At 39.5% G+C, this 27,545-nt stretch overlaps 1 protein-coding gene across 1 annotated transcript in view; it reads right to left on the minus strand.

Annotated features, from left to right (window-relative positions):
- MYO3B (myosin IIIB) overlaps window positions 1–27,545 on the minus strand; it is a 407,802-nt gene that overhangs the window by 139,439 nt on the left and 240,818 nt on the right. Inside the window, exons 24-25 of the mRNA XM_058714463.1 lie at window positions 23,262–23,339; window positions 20,924–21,129 (exon numbers count right to left, since the gene is read on the minus strand). Of these exons, the coding sequence (XP_058570446.1) occupies window positions 20,924–21,129; window positions 23,262–23,339 (284 nt within the window). The remainder of the gene's footprint in view (window positions 1–20,923; window positions 21,130–23,261; window positions 23,340–27,545) is intronic.

The raw sequence follows: 27,545 nt of genomic DNA on the forward strand, positions 1-27,545 counted from the left end.
TGGTTCTAAATTCTTTTTGGGGGCAGGAATCTATGAAAACCTGGAGAAAGGTATTCATATTCCTTCTCAAGAAAACGTTCTTAACGCATTGCATATAAAGTCAAAAGGTACACATAGCTCCTGTTGGACCTCCAAAGACTAAAGAGCCCTTTCCTGCTTTAGAACTCTATGGAAAGTCTTCCCAAGGTCTCATCTCATTAAAACATATAAGCTGTTAAAACAGTAAATATCCAGTTGAAAAATATTTCTTCTCAAATATGTTATCTAGTTTTCTGCCTAAATGGTATATGGAATGAAGACTCTTCAAGGAAGAGTTTTTAAATGTAACAGGCTAAGCAGTTTGTCAAGTATTAGTAAAAGTAACAGGCAATTAGAGATACAGCCTCCTGCATTTAAATTATAGAATCAAAAACTGGAAGTATCTGTAAGATACTAGGACATATTAGTTTTCTATTGCTAGACAAGAAATTACTCCAAAATTTAATGCCTTAAAACAGACATTTGTCATCGTATGTTTTGTAAGAGTTTGGAATTTAGGAGCAGCTTACCTGGGCAATTCTGGCCCAGGGTCTCTCATGAGATTACAGTTGAGATGTCAGCCATGGCTGCAGTCATCTAAAGACTTGCCTAGGGCCACATGATTTATTTTCAAGATGGCTATCTATCACATGGCTGATGGTAGAAAGCCTCAGTTCCCTACTGGCTGTTGGCAGGAGGCCTTGGTTCCCTGCCACATGGGCCTCTTCAGAGGACAGTCTGAGTATCTTTAAAACATAGAAGATGGTTTCCCTCAGAAGCAGGGATCCCAGGGAGAGAGAGAGAGAGAGGGAGAGAGAGTGCACTAGTGAACGGGAGGGAACCCATAACGCCTTTAATGACCAAGGCCTAGAAGTGACATACCATCACTTACTTCATCTTCTATGCACTAGAAACAAGTCATGTAAATCCAGACCAAATTCAATGAGAGAAAAATTAAGTTCTATCTCCTGAAGGGAGGAGTATCAAGTAATTTGTGAACATGTTTTTAAACCATCACAAAGAATCTCTCTAGATCATTAAATATCTTACTGACACAGAAAACTGTTCTTGGTGAGATGAAATGACTTGTCCAAGAGGACATCAAGTAAATGACAAAGGCTAAGATTATTATTTAAATCTCTAAACCACCATGTAATTGATTTAAAAAAAGAAAGCAATATGAATCCAGCTAATAAAGTTTAGGTTTTTTAAAAATATTTTTTTTAATTTGTATTTATTTTTTGAGAGAAAGAGCATGAGCAGGGAAAGGGCAGAAAGAGAGGAGGACAGAGGATCTGAAACGGGCTCTGTGCTAACAGGCTGATAGCAGCAAGCCTGATATGGGGCTTGAACTCACGAACCATAAGATCACAACCTGAGCCAAAGTCTGATGCTCAGACTGAGCCACTCAGATGCCCCTAAAGTTGTTTCTAATGTAAAGAGAGAAACAAAAAAGAGTAAAAGTAATATCATTTCTCACCAGAACATACTGACAAATTTGCCTACATAAAAATAAAAATTTTCTATAGATATAAAAAAAGAAAACTTGGGAAGAATTGGTCTTCTTTAGTTTGTCTATCTAGGTACAATGGTTTTTTTCATACTATAATCATGCTCTCTACAGAGCTATCCCCAACAAAAGTTATTGTTAGGAATGTAGGTGTATCCGCCACCAAATCAACGGTAGTGCATTTCTTAGGCTGACCTCCAAAGCCTATTTAACCTATTTAATTTGAATAGTACCTTTGAGGCAAACGGGGGCTTTTATTTTTCTTCATTTCTCCTTTCTTATACTCTTCAGTACAGGTTGATAAAGTCTTTGGTAAGACAGAGTAAAGAAACAGAGACTATTAAAGTTGTCCTATGAGAACTGGTCCATCTCAGTAAGAGGAAGGCATTTTAGTTTTGTTTGTGTTCCACTTAGGAAAGTGTGAGAGACTTATGTCTAAGAAACTGTAATGACCAAACACTGTCCTTCCAGGGTGGAGCCAGGAACAAAGCCTATAAAATCCCTAAGAACTTCTAGGCTTCCCTCAGAGGAAGCAGGACCCTCCAGGAGGGGGACTAAGGGTACTATAAAGAGGGAGTGAAGATGAAAAGTGTCCCTGGACTTCATTCAAGATGAGCTCTGGGTCTACTAAAAGAAACCTTAATTGCAAAGAAAAGAAAAGAAATATTTAGAAATTTTGGAGTTTTTGAATGTTCCAAATCAGCTGCCAGTGAGGCTATTTTCTTTCTTATAAAGAGCTAGACTTGAACTCTTCCAGACACAATGCAGGCAGAACTGACAGCTTACATCTGACCAATCATATTTCAAAGCCTACCACCACGTGTTGGAGACACCAAGGCCCTAGAGTATGTAGGACAGAGTACTAGTCGAGAGCTACATCTGGACATCCGCGGAAGGCCTCTCAGGTATTCAGCAGAGTAAGTGATTAGCACCTGCATGGGAAGAAACTACTCAAGGCTGGGCAAAGAACCATCTAAGACTAGAGGGAATAGTTCCTGATGCTTACAGAGGGCTGAGAATAGTGCCTGTTTCTACCAGCCAGACTGATCAACCTCATAATTCATAGGACAATGGATAGAGGACTCAGTAGTGTCTTGCTTTGGAAGTGGGGAAATATTAGTGCTAAACACAGCTCTGCTTTACCTAAGAGATCTTAAAACAAGATCCAGGAGTCTGGGTGGCTCTTGGTTAAGTGTCCGACTTCAGCTCAGGTCATGATCTCACAGCTCAAGAGTTCAAGTCCCATGTCAGGCTCTGTGCTGTCAGCTCAGAGCCTGGAGCCTGCTTCAGAATTTGTGTCTCCCTCTGTCTCTGTCCCTCTCCTGCTCACGTACTCTCTCTCTCAAAAATAAACATTAAAAAAAAAAAAAAAAAAAAGATCCAATAGGCTGAAACTGTTTCCAAGTATAGGCATACCTCAGAGATACTATGGGTTCAGTTTCAGATTGCTGCAATAAAGTGACTATCTCAAAAAAAAGTGAGTCAAATCAACTTTTTGGTTTCCCAGTTCATATGAAAGTGATAGACCATTATTATGTGGTCTATTGAGTGTATAATAGCATTATGTTGTAAAAAATACATACCTTAATTTAAAATACTTTATTGCTAAGAAATGTTAACCATCATCTGAGCCTTCAATGAGCTGTGATCACTGATCACAGATAACCTTAACAAATATAATAATAATGAAAAATTTGAAACATCGTGAGAATTACCAAAATGTGACACAGTGACACAAAGTGAGCAAATGCTGTTGGAATGGTGCCAATAAACTTAAACTTGATGCAGGGTTGCCACAAACCTTCAACTTGTAAAAAATGCAGTATCTTGGGGCGCCTGGGTGGCGCAGTCGGTTAAGCGTCCGACTTCAGCCAGGTCACGATCTCGCGGTCAGTGAGTTCGAGCCCCGCGTCAGGCTCTGGGCTGATGGCTCGGAGCCTGGAGCCTGTTTCCGATTCTGTCTCCCTCTCTCTCTGCCCCTCCCCCGTTCATGCTCTGTCTCTCTCTGTCCCAAAAATAAATAAAACACGTTGGAAAAAAAATTAAAAAAAAAAAATGCAGTATCTTTTACTGCAGAAGCGCAATAAAGTAAATTGCAATAAAACAAAGTATGCCTGTAATTTAACTTCATCCCAGAACAAAGCACAAAGATTTTCATAGGGATACAAAAATATCCAGCACCCCAAAAGATAAAAGGACAATGTCTGGTATCCAGTCAAAAAGTATCAGGCATGCAGGAAAATATGACCCATAATGAAGAAAAAGTCAACTAACTGAAACGGATCCAGAAGTAACACAGATAATAAAATTAACAGAGAATAACATTAAAACACTTATTTTAACTGTATTCCATATGTTCAAAAAGTTAAATGGAGATGCAGAGATACAAAAAAGACCCAACCAGAATTTTTAGAAATGAAAACTATAATGTCTGAAATTAAAAAAAAAATACACACACAGAACAGAATTAGCAGCAATTCACACACTGCAGGAAAAAAAAAAGATTACTAAACTTGAAGACACGATAATAGAAACTATACAAAATGAAACACAGAAGAAAAAAATAATTAAAAAAATAAAAGTGCATTCATGAACTGTAGGACAACTTCAAGTGGCCTTATACATGAAACTGGAGTTCTGAATAGGAGAAAAAAGAAGGGTACAGAAAAAATATTTGAAAAAATTATGGCCAAAAATTTTCCAAATTTGAAGAAAACTAGAAACAGATCTAAGTGCAAGCACACACACAAAACAACTTGAAGAAAATTACACCAAAGGATATTATAATCAAATTGTTCAAAACACAGTCATAAAGGGAAAAATCTTAAAAGAAACCAAAGAAAAAAGATATGTTAGATACATAGGAACAAAGATATATATGCCATTAGAGTCCTCAACAGAAACAATGAAAGTGAGAGGACAATGGAGAAAATCTTTAAAGAATCAAAAGAAAAGAATTCTATATTCAGTGAAATTATCTTTCAAAAACAAAGACAAAATAAAGAATTTTTCAGGCATACAAAAGCTGAAAGAAGTCATCACCAGATGATCTGCATTATAAGAAATGTTAAATGAAGTCCTGTATGAAGAAAGAAAATAATACCAAATGGAAATATGGATCTATATAAAAAAATGAAGAGTGCCAGAAGATAACTATGTTGTTAAATATTGAAGAGATTTTTTCTTATTATTAAATCTTTTGAAAATATACTTAACTGTTAAACAAAATTAATAATATATTATGAAGTTTAAAACATATGGGTGAGTGTAACTTATGACTGACAACATAACATAAACAGCACAAATATAACAAGAGCATAAAGGCCAGGAGGAGGGACAGTGAAGTAAACTATTATTCTAATTCTATTCTATACTATATATTCTATACACAAAACTATTTGTGAAGTGATATAATACTGCCTGAAGTAGGTTAGCATAAGTTAAAGATGTATATTATAAATCAGAAAACAACCCCCAAAATAATAAAAGACCAGCAGTTAATAGGTGAACAAAGAAGATAAAATGAAATCATATAAAATACTCGATAAATCCAAAAGAACTAGAAGAAGGGAACAGAGAACACAGGAGACAAATGTGTCTGAGAAACGAATAGCAAAATGATAGATTGGACCTAGCCAAACAAATGTTAAGTGTAAATGGTCAAAACAACATAATTTAAAGGCAGAAATTCTCAGATGGAATAAAAAACCAAAGTGTAACTATATGCTGCTTACAAAAAAGGCACAAATATAAAGACACAACTAAAAGTAAAAGAGAAAGATATACCATGTTAACAAACACTCATCAAGTTAAAACTATAGTAATTGACTATATTACAATATCAAACAAAGTAGATTTCAGAGCAAAAAAATATTACCAAGGATAAAGATATTTATTTCACAGTGATAAAAAGGTCAATCCATCAAAAGAATTTAAGAGACCTAAGCATGTTTGCACCTAATACACGAAGCTAAAACTAATTGCAAGGAGAAATAGACAAATCCACAATTATCCTTAGGGAGTTCAATACCCTCCCCAATAATTTTTAGAACAAGTAGGCAAAAAACAAAACAAAACAAAACAAAAAAACCCAACATCAAGGAATCAGAAAGAGTGAACAACCAACTTGGCCTACTGGAAATGTCTAGAACATTCCAGCCAACAAGAACAGAATATATATTCTTTTCAACTGCATGTAGAAACATTTACCACAATAGGACAAATCTGGGCCATAAAACATGACTTAATGAATGAAGTGCTCAAGTCACACAAAACATGCTCTCTGATCACAGTAGAATTAAATTAAAAATCAACAACAGGAAGATATCTGGAAAATCCCCAAATACTTACGAACAGACTTTTTAATAGTCCATAGGTCAAAGAAGAAATCAAAAGAGAAATTAAAAAGTATTCTTCATCAAATGAAAATGAAAACAATCTCTCAAAACTTATGGGAGACTCTTTTTTTTTTTTTTTTAATTTTTTTTTTTTCCAACGCTTTTTATTTATTTTTGGGACAGAGAGAGACAGAGCATGACCGGGGGAGGGGCAGAGAAAGAGGGAGACACAGAATCGGAAACAGGCTCCAGGCTCCGAGCCATCAGCCCAGAGCCTGACGCGGGGCTCGAACTCACGGACCGCGAGATCGTGACCTGGCTGAAGTCGGACGCTTAACCGACTGCGCCACCCAGGCGCCCCATTATGAGAGACTTCTAAAGTAGTACTTGAAAAATTATATCATCAAACACCTATAATAGAAAAAAAGAACATTCTCTCAAATGCATGACCTTAGCCTCCACCATAAATTAGACAAAGAGCAAATTAAGCCCAAAGTAAGCAGAAGAAAAGACACAATAAATATCAAAGTGAAAGAATCAATGAAACAGAAAATAGACAATGAATTAAACTAAAAGCAGTTCTTGGAGAAGGTTAATAAAATTGGTAAACCTCTAGCTATACAGATCAGGGCAGGGGGGCGGGGAGAAAACAAAGAAGATATAAATTATATAATATCACATAATTTATGAAATTCTACAGATTTTATAAATATTAAAAGGACAATAATGAAAAACTTTACACATATTAATAAGCTAAAAGAAAAAAGACACGCTCTTAATAAATGAGGAAAAGCATCTGACAAAATCAAACATCTAACCCTATTTTAAAAAACCCACAGGGGTGCCTGGTACCTCAGTTGGTTCAACATCCAATTCTTGATTTCGGCGTAGGTCATGATCTCATGGTTGGTGGGTTCAAGCCCTATGTCGCTGCTTGGGACTCTCTCTCCCTCTCTCTCTCTCTGTCCCTCCCCTCTCTCTTAAAATAAACACTTAGAAAAACAAAACCCTTTTCGATAGACTCATGCAACAAGAGAACTTCCTCAAGCTCACTCATCAAGTTAAACCTAACATATTTAACAGAGACTGGCTGAACACTTATTCCCCAAAGATTAGGAAAAAAGGCAAGGATGTTCACTCTCACAACTTCCATTCCACATTGTACCAGAGATTCCAGCCATTGCAATAGGACCAGACAAAGAAAGAAAAGGCATCTGTATTTAAAATAGAACTGGGGCGCCTAGGTGGCTCAGTTGGTTGACCTTCTTACTTCAGTTCAGGTAATGATCTCTCAGTTCATGGGTTTGAGCCCTGCTTCAGGCTCTGTGCTGACAGCTCAGAGCCTGGAGGCTGCTTCAGATTCTGTGTCTCCCTCTCTCTCTCTGCCCCTCCCCCACTCACGCTCTGTCTCTCTCTAGAATAAACATTTAAAAAGATTTAAAAAATGAATAGAACTGTTTTAATTTGAAGATGACATAATTGTCTATGTAGAAAATCCAATGGTATCTACAAAAAAGCCTTATCAGAATAAGCGAGTTTAGCAGACTTGCAAGATAAAAATCAATATACAAAAATTATTGTATTTCTATATACAATTAGAAATTGAAATTTTAAAAATATCATTTACAATAGCATTAAAAATGTGAAATAATAGGGATAAACCTAAGGATAAATGTACAAGACCTGTACACTGAAAACTACAAAATATTGGCTAGGAAAAATTAAAGACAACCTAAATAAATGGAGAAAGATGCTATGTTTGTAAGTCAGAAAAATTAATATTGTTAATATTTGAGTAAAGCAGACCACCCTCCATAATGTGGGTGTGCCTCATCTAATCAATTGAAAGCCTTACAAGGAAAGACTATGCTCCCTTGGGTGGAAGAAATACCATCTCCAGACTGCCTTTGGGCACAAGACCACAACATCAGTTCCCACTGGAATTTCTAGACTGCTAGCCTGCCCTGCGGATTTCTGACTTGCCAGCCCCCACAATTACATGAGCCAATTCCTCAAAACAAATCTCTCTCAGTACACACACACACACACACACACACACACTCTATTGATTCTGTTTCTATGGAGAACCCCAACTAATACAGTTCCAGTTCCCTTTTGCTGTGGTTAGGCACACTGGGTAGAGTCAGAGCCAACCTTGGTGATACATTTCCTAAATTGTTGCAGGTTGTTTTTTAGTAACTTCCTTTCCTATCATTTCTTCTCCTTTCATTGCTGAACGTTCCAAGTTTCCGACAGATGCTGAGGCTTCTGTACTGCACACTAGGGATCTAGGACACCCCAATCCAGCTATTCTTCCTCATGTTCACAAACAGATCTGCCCAGCCCTCCGTCAAAACCCTCCATGAGTGGGCATTCCCACAGGGCCATCTGTGGAAGGGCCTGGCTTGCTACTTGAATAAACATTTAGATCCTGAAGGGAACTTAAAGTCATAAATAAAAATTCTTGTTTTTAAATTGTTTAAATTGTTTTAAATTTAAATTTAATTTAATTTTAATTTTAATTTAATTGTTAAACTGTTTTAAAAATTCTTGTTTGAAAGGGAAATCCAGATAGGAGGAATTGGCTCGAGGTCACAGATTAGTAAGTGGAGGCCTGAGGCTTACCCATGTCTTCTAACTCCAAATTCAGGCTCCTTCACATTCCTCTAACCCACATCTACTCTTAGCTCTTACTGTATACAGTGGTAGTATCTTTGACTCTGTAACAGGGAGGGACCTTTGATACTCCAGAACTTTGCAGCTCATTGGAACTTGTGTCTGCAGCAATCTGGAATACTGGCCTTTTGACCCTGGAGAAGTGTTGATTTCCTACATCTGAACACCAGCTGTCAGGTGCTCCTTGACACAAGTGTGAGGGATCCAAACAATATTCTATTTGGACTAGTGTATCAGTAAGGCATTGATACCTCAGTGGGAAACTATGTACACCATCCTTAGCATACCCTTCTGGGTTACTGGATTCTAGCCCTGTTCATCCTCTTTGAGGCAGTTTGCAACTCTGTCTAAATTATAGGTAATTGATAGATACATAAATTCTGTCCAGTCTGCTGATGATTTCAATTGACTTCCCACTGTGGAAAATCCAGTTTTGCCTCCATTTGCAATTCACCTCAACATTCTTTTACTTCATATAAGCCTGCACTGTTTTGACTTTTCCTTTGAACTGATGATCATATCTGCCTGATTCCCTCATATCATATGAATAAATTCTTTAAACACATTTATCTTTATATCTGTATGTGAGTCATGATGTTACCTTCTTCTGAAAATTATCTTTTAATAAGAGGAAGAAAGAAGTACAAAACTCTGGGCTGTAGACATTTGACCCAAAGGAGAACACGTGGGCAGGTTGAGGCAGGAAGTCACCACACTTAGGTAGACTCAGTGCTTCTCAGCAATCCTAAAAGGTCTAGTGGGCTCTGAAATACTGTCACTTTTCTACTTAATAACTCTAGGAGTGTAACCATTGGTTAGTGTAATATGTTCATGTTGGAGTTTACTAAAAATGTCAAACTGTTTCCAAAGTGATCACACAGATATATTACCTTACCAGTAGAGCCTAAGAGTCTTGCTACTCTTTAACCATGTCAATCCAAGGAATTATCAGATTTACTGATTATTGCCAAACTAGGTATCAAGTGATATTTAATTGTGGCTTTAATGTGCATTTCCTTAATTATTAATGATGCTTAACTTTCCCTTTTGTTTTCACTTAAGTCCTCTGACAATGAACAGTATATGCAATGAATCATATTTCTCTATGTTTTCTAATGATTACCTATGCTCCTGGAAGGGGAGAGGAGAGAGAAAGAGCACGAACAAGCCAGCTAAGAGTTATCCATATTAGATAAAAATAATATAAGCATTGGAGATTGCTTACATTTTTGTTACACCTGACATTTAAAATTTGCACTTCTCATCTTGGTCATTCTGCTTCTGCATTTTTACATGTTTGGAAAGGATCTGCTTCTTTTAAAGATGCTTTTGAAATCCCAAACCATAATGAGCCCTGCCTGCTTTGACTCATCCTTCCGGTTTGAGTTATGTACCCAAAGGCATGCAAAACATCTGTACTACTAAAAGAATATTTTCCAGGGCTTTAAGTCCATAGTGAGATTTAAAAAAAAAAAAAAAAAAAGGTTAATTATACAAACATTTTTATTCTCCTTTTTTCTAAAAACCTTAAGCAAATACTCTCCCTTGGATGGGTCATTCATTCTCTGTAGTTTCAGTTTCTGAATTGAAACGGCTTTTCTTTCCCATTCTACTCATTTGTTCATTAAATAAAACTTTATTTAGGATCAACTGATTGCCAGGTACTGATAGAAGTGCTGGAATATTATGAGTGAGCAAGACAGACAACTTCCCTGCCCTCATGAAGCTTATATTCTAGTTGGGGAGGCAAATACTAAACAAGTATATAAAGAACATCAGTTTGGGTAGGGATGAGTGCTATAGTAAGTCAGGATGGGGGTGGGTGTTAATGGGTATATTCTGTAGTGTATTTTGGCAGATAGCCCTTAGTAAGCAGGATAGTGAGGGAACTCAAGCCATGTCATATGAGGAGCTGTTGAAGCATTGAGCTTAGACAAAAAGGCTTAACTCGGTCTTATAAGAAAGGAAAAAAGTTTTCCTAGACACTTGAGTCTCTGGCTAGATCTAAAAATTAGATGAAATGCACATTAGCAAGAAAAAGCACACACATTTATTTAATAGAAGGTTTACATGACACAGGAGCCTTCATAAGGAAAGAAGACCTAAAGAAATCAAATATGAGTGTTTTTATGCTAGATTTGATGAAGCTTGAAGAGTCATGGAAAGAGGTAAGACAAAGAGTATGAGCAAAGTGTGGGAAACTGGGGTCATAGAGATCCCTCTCTGTGTCCACTGTTTTCAGAGATAAGGATGCTTGTTTCCTCTTGGTAAAGGGAAGGCACCTCTCACATGACGGTTATATGACCTGCTTCAGAGAAAGGGCAAAAAATCCTTCCTGCTCATGCCATTTCTCAAGTTCCTTCAGCTTGTAATATTAATATGCCAAGACGTCAGATTTTGTGGTAGCATGTCCTGAACCCCGTTAGTCTCTTAAACAATGTCAGACTACGGGCAGCAGATCTACTTGGAGATTTCATAAAAGATGTTTACTCCCAGGCCATACTCTGGACACAGAATCAGAATCTCTACAGCTGGGGCTCAGGAATCTAAATTTTAATAAGGTCCTGTGGCTATTTTGATGCACTGTAGGATTTGAGAACTGCTGACTCGGGGGAACACTGTTATCAATTAGAAAAGGAGCTGATTTGTTTTCTAAAGCCCAGAGTGTAGAACCGGGACGGATGCATAGAAGCTTCTGAAAGATGTATTTGGTCAAGGTTAGTAAGGACAAGGTTGTGATCAGACATCTAAAAACACAAAATACGTTGCCTCAGGAGTCAAAGAGATAATTCCTAGACCCCGGAACTGTTCAATGGGAAGTAGATTGACAGGTCAAGAATATTGCCAAAGAAATTCTAGTTTTAGCTATGTACTTGAACTGGAAGGCCCACAGCAAAGATGCAATGTTGACTTGTCTCTTGGCCTAAAGAACTGACTCTGTGATTTAAAAACTGATGTGTATCATCAGTACAATACTATTACTGTGGCGAATCATGGATTATCATCATATGTGGACAAACTGGAACAATTAAATTTCTCTAGGTAGTCTGTTTGGGGCTCTCAGAATTTCCACTACCATGTCTTTCACAGGATGTTCTCCTCAACATACCTGAACAGTGACTGGCTCTCAGAGTCGTCTCCTGACCAGGAGTATCAGCATCACCTGGAAACTTGCACACACAGCCCCCTACTAATCAAAAACTTAGCAAGCTGTGTTTTAACAAGGCCTCAGGAGATTCTCATGCATGACAAAGTTGAAGAACCACTGACTTCTTAGAGAAACAGAATCCCAGGGAAGTGAAGTGACTTGCCTCCAGCGACACAATCTATCTGAGGAAAGAAACTGGCTCTCATGTTTCTTCTCATCTTTTCTCTTCGTTAGGACGAAATGGCTTTGTGGAGCACATCGCTCTCCCTTGGAAAGGTCAATTAATTGCTCAAAATCTACCCTAAAGAAATTCTCCTACGGGTTAAATATATAGGATTGTTTGAGCACTGCTGGCAAGCAATTGCACACAATGTCAATATCCACCAGTAGAAGAATGGCTAAATGAATATTACCAATTTTAATGATGGAATTAAAAAGGAATGCACTGGAGCTATGAAACAACATAGACTTATCTTTAATACATATTGTTAAACAGAAAAGGAAGGTGCCAAATAGTATGAAATAAGTGATTCAAGTTAAGCTAAAAACGTGGGGTTTTTTGCCCCTTTCTTGATCTCTCTTTCTTCCCCCTCTGTGTTGTGTATGCATGTATGTATGTATTCTGAAAGGATAACACTACCAAAAGAATGACGGTAACTCCCTAGAGAGGGGCCATGGTGCATACAGGATACTGAAAATTCAAGATGCAGAGAGAAAGACTTTAGTCTCATATGTAACTTTTAAAAATTTTATAGGAAAAGTTATTCACACATTATTTTTGCAATTAAAAGTTAATTTCAAACATAAGTAAAAATTATTATAGTTTAATTATAATGTACCTATATCCTCGTCAAAGAATTCTGTATCTACAAATTTGACTACTATCACTTCCATCGAAGTAGATTCGTTCCCAATCAGACAGCAAAAAGTATCAACCCTTTTCCTATTTAAAAACATTCCTTGAGGGATCCTCAATCAACATCAGTGACCACCCAGACTGTCTACTCAGATATCCAAAATACAGGACAATTATCTGAACAATTCAACCCATATAAATAATTTTCTCTTAGGTTGATAATGGAGGGAACTGAGCTATTCTGGCTTGGATAATTTGATAATTACCCCCAATTTCCCATTTCCCTTTAGTGTGTATGAAAATCCAGATTTAGTTTTTTAAGTTCTTTCTTATATTTACCATAAGTTCCTTTATTTTAATTTTTTTTCCTTCATGTATGGCCTTCAGTAAAGACAGAACAGCTGGCCACCATCTGCTACAAAAAAAAAAAAAAAAAAAAAGCCATTATATCCATTACATCCTTAGGAAGACTCCTAAATTTGGGCTGTGGGATGACAAGTCATGTTGATCTGTGCTATTAGATTGTGGAAGTCCTGAGATTGTAAATTCCTTCTAATTCAGTATTACGATAGCACTCAGCACACACAGTAGGTGCTTAACAGGGTGCCTGGGTAGCTCAGTCAGTTAGTCAACTGACTCTTGATTTCAGCTCATGTCATGATCTCACCACTGTGGGATTGAGCCCCCCATCAGGCTCTGCGTTGAGTGCGAAGCCTGCTTAGGATTATCTCTCCCCCTCTCTCTTTGCCCCTCCCGCATTCGTGCACATGCTCTCTCTCAAAATAAATATATATTTAAAAAATAGGTGCTTGATAAATGTTGCTGATGATGTTGCTGCCTCCTCATAAGCTTTAAATAGGAGGCCTCCTAAAAAAAAAAAAAAGACACTGGGAATTGAAGATTAAGGCTGAGTTTATTCACAAATTAATTTGTAACAGAAAGTTAAACTTTATTTTTTAAAAATTTATCTTTTTTATTTATTAAAGTTTATTTATTTTTGAGAGAGAGAGAGAGCATGAGAGGGCCATAAAGAGAGGGAGAGAGAATCCCAAGCGGGATCCGCACTGTCAGTGCAGAGCCTGATGTGGGGCTCGGACTCACAAACTGTGAGATCATGACCCTGAGCCCAAACCAAGAGTCAGATGCCTAACTGAGTGCCCCCAGAAAGTTAAAGTCTAAACTGATTATTCTATTTCACAACTGGTAAAATTATTATTATTTTTTTTAATTCTACAGACTGATTTCATAGTGATTACTTGGGTGGTGTTCAACTGTCTCATTTATATATTTTGAAGACAGACTTTGGAATCAGGTAGACTCTTATTTCATAGCCTGACTTTACAACACATTACCTGTGTGATTTTGAGCCAATTTCCTCATTTGTAAAACAAATAATTTCATGTATTTGGGGGGCTATTACCAGTGTTAAGTGAGATGACGTTTGTAAAGCACTAGCACGAAGCCTATCATCAGCAGGTGGTCAACAAATACCTCTCTCTCCTGTCCTCCTTCCCTTTCTTTGACAAAAATATAGTTTTCTCTTCCCTGACCCAAATGTATATGAAAAAATAGCTAGCAATCTTTCCTCTGAGTCACCCCTAAACCATGGTGCTCAGGGGTGGGTAGATATTTACTATGAATCAAACAGAGCACGTTAGAACAGGGATGGGTAAGAGTTCAACTGTGGGTCGGCTGATGGACTGGGCAGAGGTGTCCTAGGGCACCATGGTAGGGGGATGCCAAGGCTGTGAAGGCAATGTGCCTGGACTGAGGAGCCAGGGCCGCAGCTGGGGCTGGACATCCTATCTCCGTGCCCCATCTCCTCACATTCTCCTCTCCTCTTCCACTTTCTCTCCTTCTCATTCATTATTTTCTACATTCTTATTTGTTTTTTCTGCTTCATCATTATCATTAACATAACATAGTCCCACTAAATTTGTTTTAAGGAACCTCTCAGCAGGGACACAGTTTTAATTCAGCCACTGATTTTCATCAAGAAGGCTGGGCAGCCAATCCAAAGGTCCAGAGCGGCAGCCCTTCTCAACTGCATCGACACTGTCTCCCTTCAAACATCTTTCTTGTTATTTTCCTTTGCCATTTCTTCCTGCACTGTTCCCACAGCATGGCCATTGCCCACTGGGATTCTACGCCCTCATGGGTTGTTTCCTGAAACTGAATTAGCTCATGTGATAAATAATGATACTCAGTTCATTTTGCAAGAGCTAACATTTGTTGCAGGCTTAAAACTGCAAACACACCTTTCCATGGCAATGGAATTAAAGGGTTCTCAGTGTCTTGCCTGTTTCTAATCAGGTACTTCTGTACTTGCTAATCCTTAAACTACAATCTTGAGGAAGAAGCTGGGTAGCAAATGAGGAATGGGTGGGTTGTGGGGAACTAAAAGTATCCAAATTCAACTCAGCCCCTTAGTCATTCAGTCACTCCCTCCTTCAATTAGTAAACATTAGATTTCTTTTCTGTGACAAGCATAATTAATGTCTCTCTCATTCCATTCCCACTTCTTCCTGGCTGAAAGAACACTAGTTTTCCTTTGGGTTACAATCTTCCTAGCCCCAGTCCTGTTCCCTACTTTCTAAGCCTCTCTCTGTTGTGAAGAATGATCACACAAGTCTGTTCAGGCTAATGAGAAGTTTGTGAAATGGCTTCTGGGAAAACGTTTTCTTTCCTAATAAAAGTTGGGCAAATGTGGCTGGCTTAGTCATTCATCTTGTCCCTTTCTTCCTTTGAATGAAGACATGATGTCTAGAGAGACAGCAGCCCCATGAAACTATATGCCAACCCACACAGTAAAGATGGTAAAAAGGAATGAAAGGAGGTCAGAAGGCGTTCAGGACCCTGGTGACATCACTGAACACGTAAGCTAAGATTAAAAATAGCTCACATCTTAATCTCTTTTTGCGAGAAACAAATTTTTGTCAGTAGTTTTCAATTTGGGCAGTTTTGCCCCCAGGGCACATGTGGCAATATCTGGAGATATTTTTTTTTTATTGTTGTGATTTGGCAGTACTGAGGAGGTTATTGGCATCTTCATACAAGGAAGCTTCAGAGGGAAGGTGACTGGGCTAGAGATTAAAAGGTGGGGAGGAGGGGCGCCTGGGTGGCGCAGTCGGTTAAGCGGCCGACTTCAGCCAGGTCACGATCTCGCGGTCCGTGAGTTCGAGCCCCGCGTCGGGCTCTGTGCTGACAGCTCGGAGCCTGGAGCCTGTTTCCGATTCTGTGTCTCCCTCTCTCTCTGCCCCTCCCCCGTTCATGCTCTGTCTCTCTCTGTCCCAAAAATAAATAAAAAACGTTGAAAAAAAAAATTAAAAAAAAAAATAAATAAATAAAAGGTGGGGAGGAGGTGACCAGGTAAAGACTTTCCACCAGAGAAAATAGGAGGTGTAAAGGCCAGCATTGTGTATGGGCCTGGAGGGTCCAAGGTTAGACTGATGGTAGTCTAGGGTGTGTAAGAAAGAATGGTGGGGGGGAAAAAATGAGAATAGTTGGTTGGTGTATTATAAGAAGCCTTGCCTGCTGAGCTGAAGGCTTTGGGTTCTATTCTGTAGGCAATGAGGAGCAGACCAGTTTTATTCACAAGAATGACATGATTATCTTTATATTTTTAGCAACATAACTAGTGGCAGTGTAAGGAATTATGTCCAATAAATAGGCTGGGGTTGGGAAGACACATTTGGAGGCTAGGCAAAAATTCAGCTGAGAGACTACCATTCGCATTCTGAAAAGTATGGCAGGAAGTAGTCAAAAGGAGAAAATATATATTTAGGATGTCCTGTGTCACATGTTCTTTTGTAATCCATCCAGTACATGTTTCCTATTAACCCAAGGATGCTAAAGACAAGAATAAGCCTTCTCTGTGTTCTCAGCACCTTGTACAGAACTTGCCATATAGGTAGGTCCTCGTTGTACATTTTCTCTTGATAACAGGGAGGATATATTCATGGCCAGGATCTAAGAAGCCCTGTAGGTGAGTGGCTAATGGGACATGTATATCCACCACTTGGATTCATCCAGGAACTACTCAGGAAAGAGCCAAAAGGAGTACAAAGTCAAAGGCTGAAGTCCAAATATGAAAGACTTGAAAATCAAGGTCAAATTTAAAAGCGTCTGGATGTCTATAGAGTCACTCCGGACCCTCTACTGACAAAAGTATCTGGATCTCAAAGGATCCAGATCTAGAATCCAAAAAAAAGTCAATTTGCCAACTCTGGAGATGCCTTCAGTGAGGAGTTTTGTATGTCATTTCCTTTAGAGTATATGTAAATAATAGTGGTAACAATAAAGCACCTTCGCTGAGGGGATGGAGGTTTAGAATAATTTGTTCCACATTTTTTGAGTACCTACTCTGTGCCAGGCATTCTATTAGAGATGTGGATATATACATAAAGGCGGAGGTGCATAAATGACCTTTTAGGAGACATTTTTTCATGAGGGCATCCTTGATTCTTCATAAATGTTCAGGAGTGACAACTGTGTCCATAATCCTTGGCATTCATAAGACTTCTCAGTAGCTGCTAGTGATTCTGCTACTACTTGGAAAGTAAATATAAAATCAGGTAACTCATTTACAAAAAAGTCACATCAGAACCAATATAAAGGTCCTAATAACTGTGGTTCCTTTTAAAGATCACTCATTACCCAACTCCTTGGGATGTTACATTCCTAAGAATGCTCTTTTGTCACAAACATTTCAAGGACTCATTTTTAGAACCTAAATCTGAACTTCCACTTAAAAACTGGCCTCAAAGTTGGTAAATTTTTGTCATGTACATGTGTTAATTTTCAGAAATAGCTAAGATTAATTCAGGGCCAAGTCTAATAGAAAAGGTGGTCAAACTGGGTGTTCCCAGAAGTCAAATAAAATAATTGTGCGCTTAGTTCTGAAGAAAGTTCCAAATAAAAAATACTTTCAATAACAGCATAGTTTGCTGGAAAGAATATATGTGTGTTTCTGCAGCTGCTGAGAGGATCACCCCCACTCTCAACGATTATGAAAAACTAGTATCAGTTGCATTAAGCCATACATCTAGACTCAAATTCTTCTGTGTAACTGTATATTCTTTCTGTCACTGCTAGGAAATTCTACAAGTTTACAATACTTCATTGACCTCATATTAATTACAAAGGGAAAACATAGGAAGAGAATAATGAGAAATAGTAAACTACTGACAGGGAAGATCTTAAAGAAAATTGAAGGTGTTATGTACATTAGGGAGATCTCAAATAGTCCTAGGATTGCAACATACAAAATTCCACATGAAAGATAAGTAATCTTTCTTAGGTGGAAATTCCCTGTATCATGGGGTGTAAAACTGCGATGTCCTGAGTCAGGGGAGTAAATGTCATTCTGCTTAACAGACGTTGATTTAACAACTATTATGAATTGAGTCCGGGGACATACAGTTCTCCCTCTGTTGGGAAAATAAGGAAAGTTGTGCACCATAAGATGGCTGATGGGACTAACATAAACTCTAGTTAGAGACTCCTCTTCCGGGTTCTTCCTGCTCTGTTTGCTGCACACGCAAAAACCACCATGAATGCGCAAGATGACGTTATAAACTACCCCTCCCACTTGCATTCAGGGCTCAGATCTCTGGAGAAGGATCTCCTCTGAGCCCGCCAGTGTAAAATAAAACTCCGATCCACCAAGATCTCCGAGTGCCACTTGGTTTTTCCGCCAGTGATCCAGTCTGGTTCCATAACACCTCCTGTAAGCCTGAGTGTGGGAAGCAGGCATTTCTGGAAGACTCAGAGGCCAAGTAAAGCCAAGGAATCTGCATGCAATCTCTCAAAATCTTCAGGATGTGGGTTCTATGTATTCCTGCTTCTCACGCAGACAAGGAAATATCTTTTACAGAAATGTCAAGTGACTTGCCAAATAACTATATTCACAAGTAGATTAGAACTCTGATCTCATTACTAAATTGCACTATTTGTTACAATAGTTTAATAAATGAATGATGAGACTTTCAATTGAATGTGCAGTCCTATCTTACAGACATTTGCCAGAACACATCCCAACACATGCTGTCCTATACGTTTGCCCCAGTAGACACTTTCTCCTGGACCATGCTTCAGGGACCAATGACCATGAAGCCAATGAACATTCACAGTCATTACCGTGCTGGCCCTCAATAGTATGACTTCAAAAGGCTTCAGCTACCTGCCCAGCATTGCCAGGTGACTTCTCTCATATCTATCCTAGAATAAATACTTCCAACCCACCTGGCCCCACTGATGAGAAGGTGTTTAGAACGACCTCTCTCCTCCAAGGCTCCATGAATGGAAAATAGGAAGGACACTTGCAAGTTTTGCCAGAAAAGGATGATGGGGTGAGGAAGTATTTTAGGTTTGGCCAAGTGGCAGATTTGGGTGACCTGGGGAAGTCTTTCCCCATTCTGGAACCCGACAACATAATCCCCCAAACACAGTCTTTCAAGATTCAGTCCCAAATGCCAGAAAATACAAAACGGTAAAGAGTAACATTAAACAAGTCTTTATCTTTTATTTATCTCCACCCGATATACCTTGAGTGACTCTGTTCCCTGCCTTTGATTGTTTTGTCTGCATTTCCTGCTAAGAGTTTACAAAACAGCACTCCTGAGCAGGAAGATAAGAGGCGCACCTATTTGTTGAATAACATCAAGGAAGAAACTGCTAACTCATCCATTTTGTTGTTAAATTGCTCAAAAGGATCAAAATACCAATTAACTTGCTGGCTCAGAAATCTTTGATACCCTCAGATTTACTGACATTTTGAAATTCTTGTTCATACTTGCCTAATGGCTTTCTGATTACGAACAAAGAAGTGCCAATCTGTTTAGCATTTGACCTGTTTTCTTAAATATTTTTATGTATTCCACAGTTAGTGGCTAAAAATACTTGACTAGTCACACTCATGTGCTAAAATAGTCTTTTTTTTTTCTTGTTCCACCTCCAAATTTAAGAGGAAAAAGGAGTTCAAAGACACTTCTTTTTAAAAAACCATTTCATTATTTTTAATTTAAAACCTCTCATTGCAAGGAATTTTTTTGCCTTTTCTTCTCCATGAAATGCAGTGGCATTTGGAAGACTCAAAGAAGCAAGATACCATATTAGGATCCATTCTTCCCAGAGAAAAAGTTGGAAAAATGACCTTGGGCATAAGTTTCAGAAAGGAGGTAAAAAGAAACTACAGATGACTGACAGGGTGCAGATTTTATAATGGGTTTTAATTTTCCTCTCTGGGTGTCCTCAGCTAGCAGTGCACCTCACAGGTGGCTTTTTGTTATTGTTGCCCTCTATTTCCTCACAGAAAGTTTTGTAAAAATTCTACCCATAATCCCATAAAACACAATGCATCCCCATGGCCGTTGTATAGAAAAGAAGAGGTTTGGGGCACCTTGGGAGGTTCAGTCAGTTAAGCGTCTGACTTCAGCTCAGGTCATGATCTCACTGCTCATGGGTTCGAGCCCCACGTTGGCTTTTGACAGCTCGGTGCCTGGAGCCTGTTTTGGATTCTGTGCCTCCCTCTGTCTCTGCCCCTCCCCCACACTCACTTGGGCACGCTCCTGTGTGTGCGTGTGTGTGTGTGTGTGAGTGCACACGCGCGTGCGCTCTCTCTCTCTCAAAAATAAATAAGCATTAAAAAAAGAAAAGAAGAGGTTTTCACTCCTAAGTAAAGTCAATTTCTGGGTCTAAAAAGCTCCAAAGCAATTTATTTCAATACACACTGCCTGAATCCAGGGGACTGAGGAGTTTAAACGTGTGGACGCCAAAGACTGCATGGGTTCAAATTTCTGTTCTACAGATTTCTGTTCTACTATTTACTCATGGGACCTTGGGAAAGTCACTTACATTTCTGTGCCTCAATTTCCTCATCCATAATATGGGAATAATAACAGCATAGCTTACAGGGTTGTTCTACGGAACAAATGAGATTATATATCTAGGACATTCTAAGTGCTATGTAAATGTTAGTTATCCTATTATATTATGCCATTGTTTTAGCATGTGAGAGGATTGGGTGCCTGGGTGTATTCACATCTACTAGGATCTTGACCCACTTGTGGAGGAATACTTGTATCCTACCAATTCAGTATCTGGAGGTTTTAAAATCTAAGGATATATGTAACATACAAATACCTATGGACATTTTAATTTTTTTAAAGTGATCAGAGGGTGCTTACTCTGTTCTCCAGACCACTGCAATTCAGTTGAAGCACGATAAAAATGCAACAGTTAAACAAGTAAATGGCAGCTGGTAACTAGCCAATTATATGTTAGGAGGCAAACAGGCAGAAGCAGCAATCCCAGGGGACAGGGATAGCCACAGCATGGCCATGTTTAACATAATGTATATCCCGAGATGCTGGCCTGACCTTTTCACAAACTCTTCAAAGAGGATGCGGTGGGAATACCCCTGCCTGCGGATGCTGACTGTCTCCAGGATCCCTGTGGAGCGGAGCTGGGCCAGCACACTCTCTCGGGAGAACTTCAGGGCCTCTCGGTCATCATTGGGCTTAATGCAGCGCACAAAGTGGGGCTGTCCGACCACCATTTTAGAGAGCAGATCCATCAGAGAATACTACCAGGGGAAAAAATACACATGAAATAAGGTTACCACAAACATAAAGGATAATTACAACGTAGGCCTACCAGGGGCCTCTAGAGCCGTTTATGGGCTTGCAAACAACTCACACACCTTTTTGAGGCCGAAAAAGACACCAGCAATAGGGGGTGATAATATAGGTTCTGATGAGTACTTCTAGCTGTCTGTGGACTCAAAAGCATTCTTTAAACATCACCTAGTGCAAGCAATATCCTTATGTGGCAGAGACATAGCTAAGATCATGCTTGGGCTATTCTAACTCCATCGCCAGAACGAAAGCCTTGGTATTCCAAGGCAATGCTCCCCAAACTGTACCTGTAATTTAAAATGTCTAGCTTTTAGGAAAGGGGTCAGTTGCTTCAACCTAAGAACCACCAGAAAGTCTAAGCAAATCCTACTGATACCGCTGGTAATGAAGCAGAAGAAAGACAAGAAAATGAGAGAAGGAGGGCAAAGAAAACTGAAGAAAAGGAGATTATTTTGAAGCTCAACTAATACACATCGAGTGGCTGGCAGGGGGCTCTCACAGAAAGGGGGCACATGGAAAAGCTGAGCACTGCTTGTGTGGGGATGGCCTCAGCTAATCCTCAGGGGCATCTACTTTTGGAGCTTCTCTTTTGGATATACCTTCAGGGGCAATTACAGGCCACACAGGAGATCAGTCCCATTATTCCACTGATTATTATTCCATTATTCCATTATTCCACATTAGTCCACTGATCCACAATGGTGTTACCTACTTGCCAAAGTATTCTGTTTCTCAAAATTAACATTTGAGGCCCAGTATTTTGAGGACACTAAACTGGTTGTCATGGGTATATTTCTGAAAACCTGTAAGACAGAGGTGGCTTTTCTTAAGACAGGTACTCTAAGATCTTGATGATTTCACAGGGTTGTTCACAGCCTTCAAAACCCATGATACACACACACACACACACACACACACACACACACCCAAGACACTAGGAGGATACAGCCACCAAAGGAGACAGGATCGGGATAGGTCTCAAGATAAGAAATAGGTGGCAGTTAGAAATGTCCAACCATGAGAGTGATGAGGCAGGAGCTGAATGTCCACCTACTAGAGAAGCTGTAGCAGGAACTGCTGCATGGATGGACTGCTGGACTCAAAGGTCTCTGAGCCCAATTTTAGTCTACTTCTGAAGTACAACTGGCTAGGTCAGACTTCTTGGCTCTGGATCCTTCTTAAACTTACTAGCTTTCCATGCAGCTTTCCATCCATGGTGCTGGCTCCAAGGTCCCATCCTTCAGCCTGCCTTGGCAACTCCAGCTCATGACCACTTGACTTCTCATCCCTGGGGATCCCCTTCCTATTGCTACCCCACCTTACAACCTGAGACCAGTAATTCCATCTTTGGCCTCATCACATCTCTACCACAAAGCTGCCTAGACCTTAGCTCCCAGTGGTGGTACATGATCTCTAAGGGGCTTCTAACCCCAGTGCTTTATAATTTGAAGATAAACAAATATGTGCAAATTGGTACAAAGTTCTGCATCTTATCTTACCTACATAATGTGCATTTAATAGAGCCCTTCTAGGCACAACATTTTTACTCAAAGGGGTCATTTTACTAAATGAAATATCAAGAATTGGGGCAGCAGAGATGAGAAATAATTGGGCTTTGCAATGGATCAATTCGATCTAGGAAAATAAAGTCAAAACTAAGACAGATTCCCTCAGGATCTGAACTTTAATAACCCACCTTCTGTAATTTTATTAACTACTTTATTTTTCAGTAAATATGCTGGAAAAGTGGCCGGTTCCAGTAACTTTAAGGCCAAGAAACAGCTCAAATGCCAACAGAATCAATACATTCAATGGACAGGGTTATGTGCTAGGGACAAAGAGTGCTGCCCCCCGCCGGTAGACACGTGGGATTTCATCTGATCTTTCTGGAATCAGAGAAACTTATACTTGGAGGTAGGCTCCCCACTACATTTTTCTCTCCTCACACTCCCACCTTTCTTAACTGACTCTTATGCTTTGCTCTTATTTCAATGATCCTATAATATCTGGGCCTTTTATGGGAAGGGTTGGTAAGTCCTTTCTGGAAATAGGCAGAGCAGAGACCAAAAAGACTCCATACCCGGAAATAAGAAGCCATGGTCTGCTTCTTCATGTTGGTGGTTTCTTCTGGATGCCGTATCACCTCCAGAGTGTCCACCTGGAGCAGAGGCAGAGGGAAGTGGTTTGAGGATATAGACATTTTCCAGATTTTCCAAAACGTAAAAAGCTTTTTGGTTAAATACCTGAGGGACCTTGAAGTGTAGAACACAACAGTGCATACTATGGGGAGAAGAGTTAAGACTTACAAAAGAAAAACAGAATTTGCACTGTTCTACTCACTTGGGAAGGACCACACTCTGCAAAGTATCATACGGTCTCAGTATCAACACCACTCACTGTTATTTCTTTATTTCTTGATGTTCTAACGCACCCCTGTTAAATTCTCCAATAATGTCACACGAGCCCAAACTATTCCTTAAGAGAAAACTGGGCAACGACCCATGAGGCTGGGTGATTATAAAGACATGGGCCTAAAGCCCGGTTTGAACCACAGGGAATTCGATGAGCTCCAGTCACCTTCCTGCCATCAAACCCTGCCTCTGCCACCCCTCCCACCTCCCACCCTGTAGACTGGAGCTTGGGATACACCTGTTCCCAATCATCTATTCTAACTACCTAGGCGGACTAGAAGGGATTTATGAATGACACCAATTGGAGGAGACAGCCCATGTTTTGTTACCATGCCTCAACAATAAAAACCCTGCTCCTACACATACAAAGCTATTTGGTTTGCAGAGTGCACGGGTGCCATTTGAGCACCAGCCTCTGCCATGGCAGCCTCCCATCTGCTCTGAACAGGTGGCAAGGGTATGAAGCAGGAATGTCTGAACTGGAAGATGCTGCTGTCAGCAAGTATGTTCTGCTTGGTGGACTGCTGTCCAGGCGGCCACCTCCCCATGGGGTGAGGATGTCTGCGGCCTCGTTCAACAAAAGTGAAAAGTGGGCGCTAGAAGGGCCAAGGGCATGGGGATGGGGCCAAAAAATGAGGCCTACCACAACGGGTATTTAGGAGACTGTCCAAAATGGAAGGAAACCCTTCAATTGGCTTAGATAAAGAAAACAGGTTTATTTAAGAAAGGAATTAATGGGGAGTTAAGTTTTCAATGACTAGAAAAGCAACCTAAATAGTGAGCAGGAAAATGGGGAGATCTCTGCATGAAGTGATGTCAGGGGGCAGTGCAGCTTCCTTTTTCTAGGCTGCACATTGGAGGCATTCCCAAGGCCATCAGTTCATTTGTATGCAGCTGAAGAAGCAATGGTACAACAGCCTGTAGGTTTGACTTTTTTACTTTTTTAATGAGAAAGGAGGAAATGGAAGCACAGTGTTGAGAAGGAAGGCTGTTCCAATATAGAAAAAGGAAAAACAAACACAAACACACCTGCTCCCACCTGCTGAGACTATACTGCACTTTCTCTGTGGGCATCTGCCAGGACCCACTGAAGGTTCTCTTCCCCCATCACACCCCCATTTGGAGGATGGAGCTCAGAGCTGGTGAGGTTTGGGGCAAGCCAATGAGGACTGAAGGAAAGAGGATCTTGGCCAGGGTCCGCCTTTCATCAAATTGTAAATTCTAAGTTTTCTTGAACTTTTTTTCTCCTTATTATCTTTCTCCCCAACCTGACCTTCATACACATGTATACACACATACTCTAAACCTGGGAATTTCTCCACCACTTTCTTTTATTCAGAGGAACTCTACATTAGTTTGAAGCTTGCTTTTCCACGTTCGTTTCCTTCCCTTTTTATTCAAACCAGTCAGTGAGTGCCAGCCCTTCAGGCTCAAGGACACAGGCAAAGAGCAGCTGAAAAACTCATCCCTATTTCTCTATTAGTAGGATTTACCTGTTACCTTCCCTCAGAATATACAATGGGCCTTGGCATTTGAGGATTTAACAGTTTAGTGATCAGAAAGCCCTTGATGGATATTCATTCTGCTGGGACATAATTTAGAAGGTACAGTAACTACTGTTTTCAAGATTAGTACCTGTCCTCTGCAGTAAACTAGAAAAATACAGAATGAAGCAATGATTTGCACTCCAACAGTTATAAAGCTGGTGGGATCCCCTATCTAGCCACCCAGTATGACCTTAAGTTCTGTCCTTCTACTCACATACACAGTAACTATTGGGAAGTAAGTAAAAACCTGTCTGGTATTACATACAGCCTGCAAGTGCTAATGCCTGTTCACAGTTTATCACCTGCACATTTAGCACTATAGTTTAAAGAATAAGTAGCATGCCATTGAGGTATTTTCTAATTTAAGAATCTGGAAAGGTCTTGTGTTGGTCAAGGATCTCTTGCATTGTCACAAGGTTCTTCTGAACATGGAGTGGATCTAAAAGAGGGAATTTTGGAAAAGGGACATACCAGAAGTTGAGTCTCTTGGTCCTTCAAACTAGGAGACTAGGTGCAAAGCTCTTGTCTGCACCAGGTCTACCATGAACTCCAAGGAACTACCCACCCCCCCCCCCCATTCAAAACCAAAACAGAAGTGAAGGTTGTTGTCTGACCTAAGAGTTTGTCTTCCTGAGCTAATTTAGTTAACAGTAGCCTCATTTAATTAAAAAAAAATCTCTTAGAATTCGAAAAGTAGATTTCATTAGGGATATCATCTAGCAAACAGTTCTTCCCAAAGGTGAGAAATTCACAAGAACCAGTTTTCTCCAAAGTATCTTACAAATTTTCACCTTAGATAGGAGGAAAAGGCACTAGAAGAGCTTTCCTAGACCCACAGGATATATGCTATAGAGAACAAAGTTTTGGAACTGGACATACCTGGTTCAGATTCTAGCTCCTCCACTTACTATCTGTGTGCACTTAAGCTTAGTTATTTAAATTCTGAAAGCTTCTGTTTTCCCTATTAGTAAAATTGGTTAGCAAGAGTTACTGCCTTGCACACATACAAGAAGTGACATAAGTTTCCCTTCCATTATTACCATGATTACCATTACTGATTTAGTTTCAGTTTTGTGATGAATGCCAAAGATGCAGGGTTTTCTTTAATGGTAGACGACAGGTTCTAGCACCCATAAAATACAGCAAGATCTTTTTACTTATTGGCAGAGAAAATACTTCCAATGAAACCAATTTTCAAAATGATCGGTAGAACCAATATTCTGGACCAAACCATTGTCTGTCTAATCCAGTATCCTTTCTCTTCCAATGCCAATTTATACAACACTATAAGTCAACTGGAGCTGAGCAATCCTGCTTTCTGCCCACATGACAAATGTCCTGCCCAATTCCTTGTGAGAGGTACTGGTTAGCGTTCAAGGTAGTCCTGAGTCAGCTTTATAAATTGTAATACTCCAAGTCCACAGGAAATGAGCAAGTTTCAGTACATGTATGGACTCTACATATGGGGTTTTAGATAGTTACCAAACATGAGTAATAAAACATCTATTGTTTCAATGTAAAATCACAGTAGTAACCACTTTGCTTATATTGCCATTGAAGTCTCAGAATGACCCTATGAGGTTAGTACTATGATTATTCCTGTTGTACATATGAGGAGATTAAGGCTCAGAGATCTTAGGAAAATCTTCCAGAGTCCCTGCAGCTAGTAATTGGCCATGTCTACATCTGAACCCGGTTCTGTCTGATTCGAAAACTTTACCTCTAAAACATTATAAACTGCCTTTCTATATGATCTGATAGAATTTATAAAATTGGTCTGAAAGCATTATTTTATTAAAAAGACTTGCCTCATCTGTCAACTAAATTTACTCTAGGATAAAGACATAGATTCCAAAAAAGTCTCATAAACTATCTAGATTTCAGCAATAAATGAAAAACTGATTTTTTTTCTCAGTCTTAGTAAGTGCCCGTTATTTGCATCCTGAAACCTTAGAAGTACTTACATCCATCTTCTGGACAACATCTTTTGTCAAGAATTTTTACTGCTATCAAATGATCTGTCTACCCCTTAAGGAAGAAAGCCCTATGACATCACTCCTCTCAAAGCCTCCACAGCCCTGAATGGAAAAGCAAGACTGGCTTTGAAACCATCCTAATGTGGTGGCGCTGAATGGTGTTGGAGCCAGCCTCCTAGATCACCTCTGTTATTTTATCTTGGATAAATCAGAGAGCGGAGAGAGAGAGGTAACACTGTGCTGGTATTCTGGGTGTGGAAGGCAGGGGAGTGGGGTCCTGGCAGAACCCAAAAGCTACAAAATCAAATTGAGGAAAGGAAGGAAACATGAGCTGGTAGAGAATATCACACAGGAGTCTTAATCTTTTTGTGCCATGATCCCTTTGAGAATCTGGTGGGAGCCAAAAAAACCATGCAAATACAGTTGATCC

Source organism: Neofelis nebulosa, chromosome 2 (genome assembly GCF_028018385.1).
Source record: "Neofelis nebulosa isolate mNeoNeb1 chromosome 2, mNeoNeb1.pri, whole genome shotgun sequence".
NCBI lineage: Eukaryota > Metazoa > Chordata > Mammalia > Carnivora > Felidae > Neofelis > Neofelis nebulosa.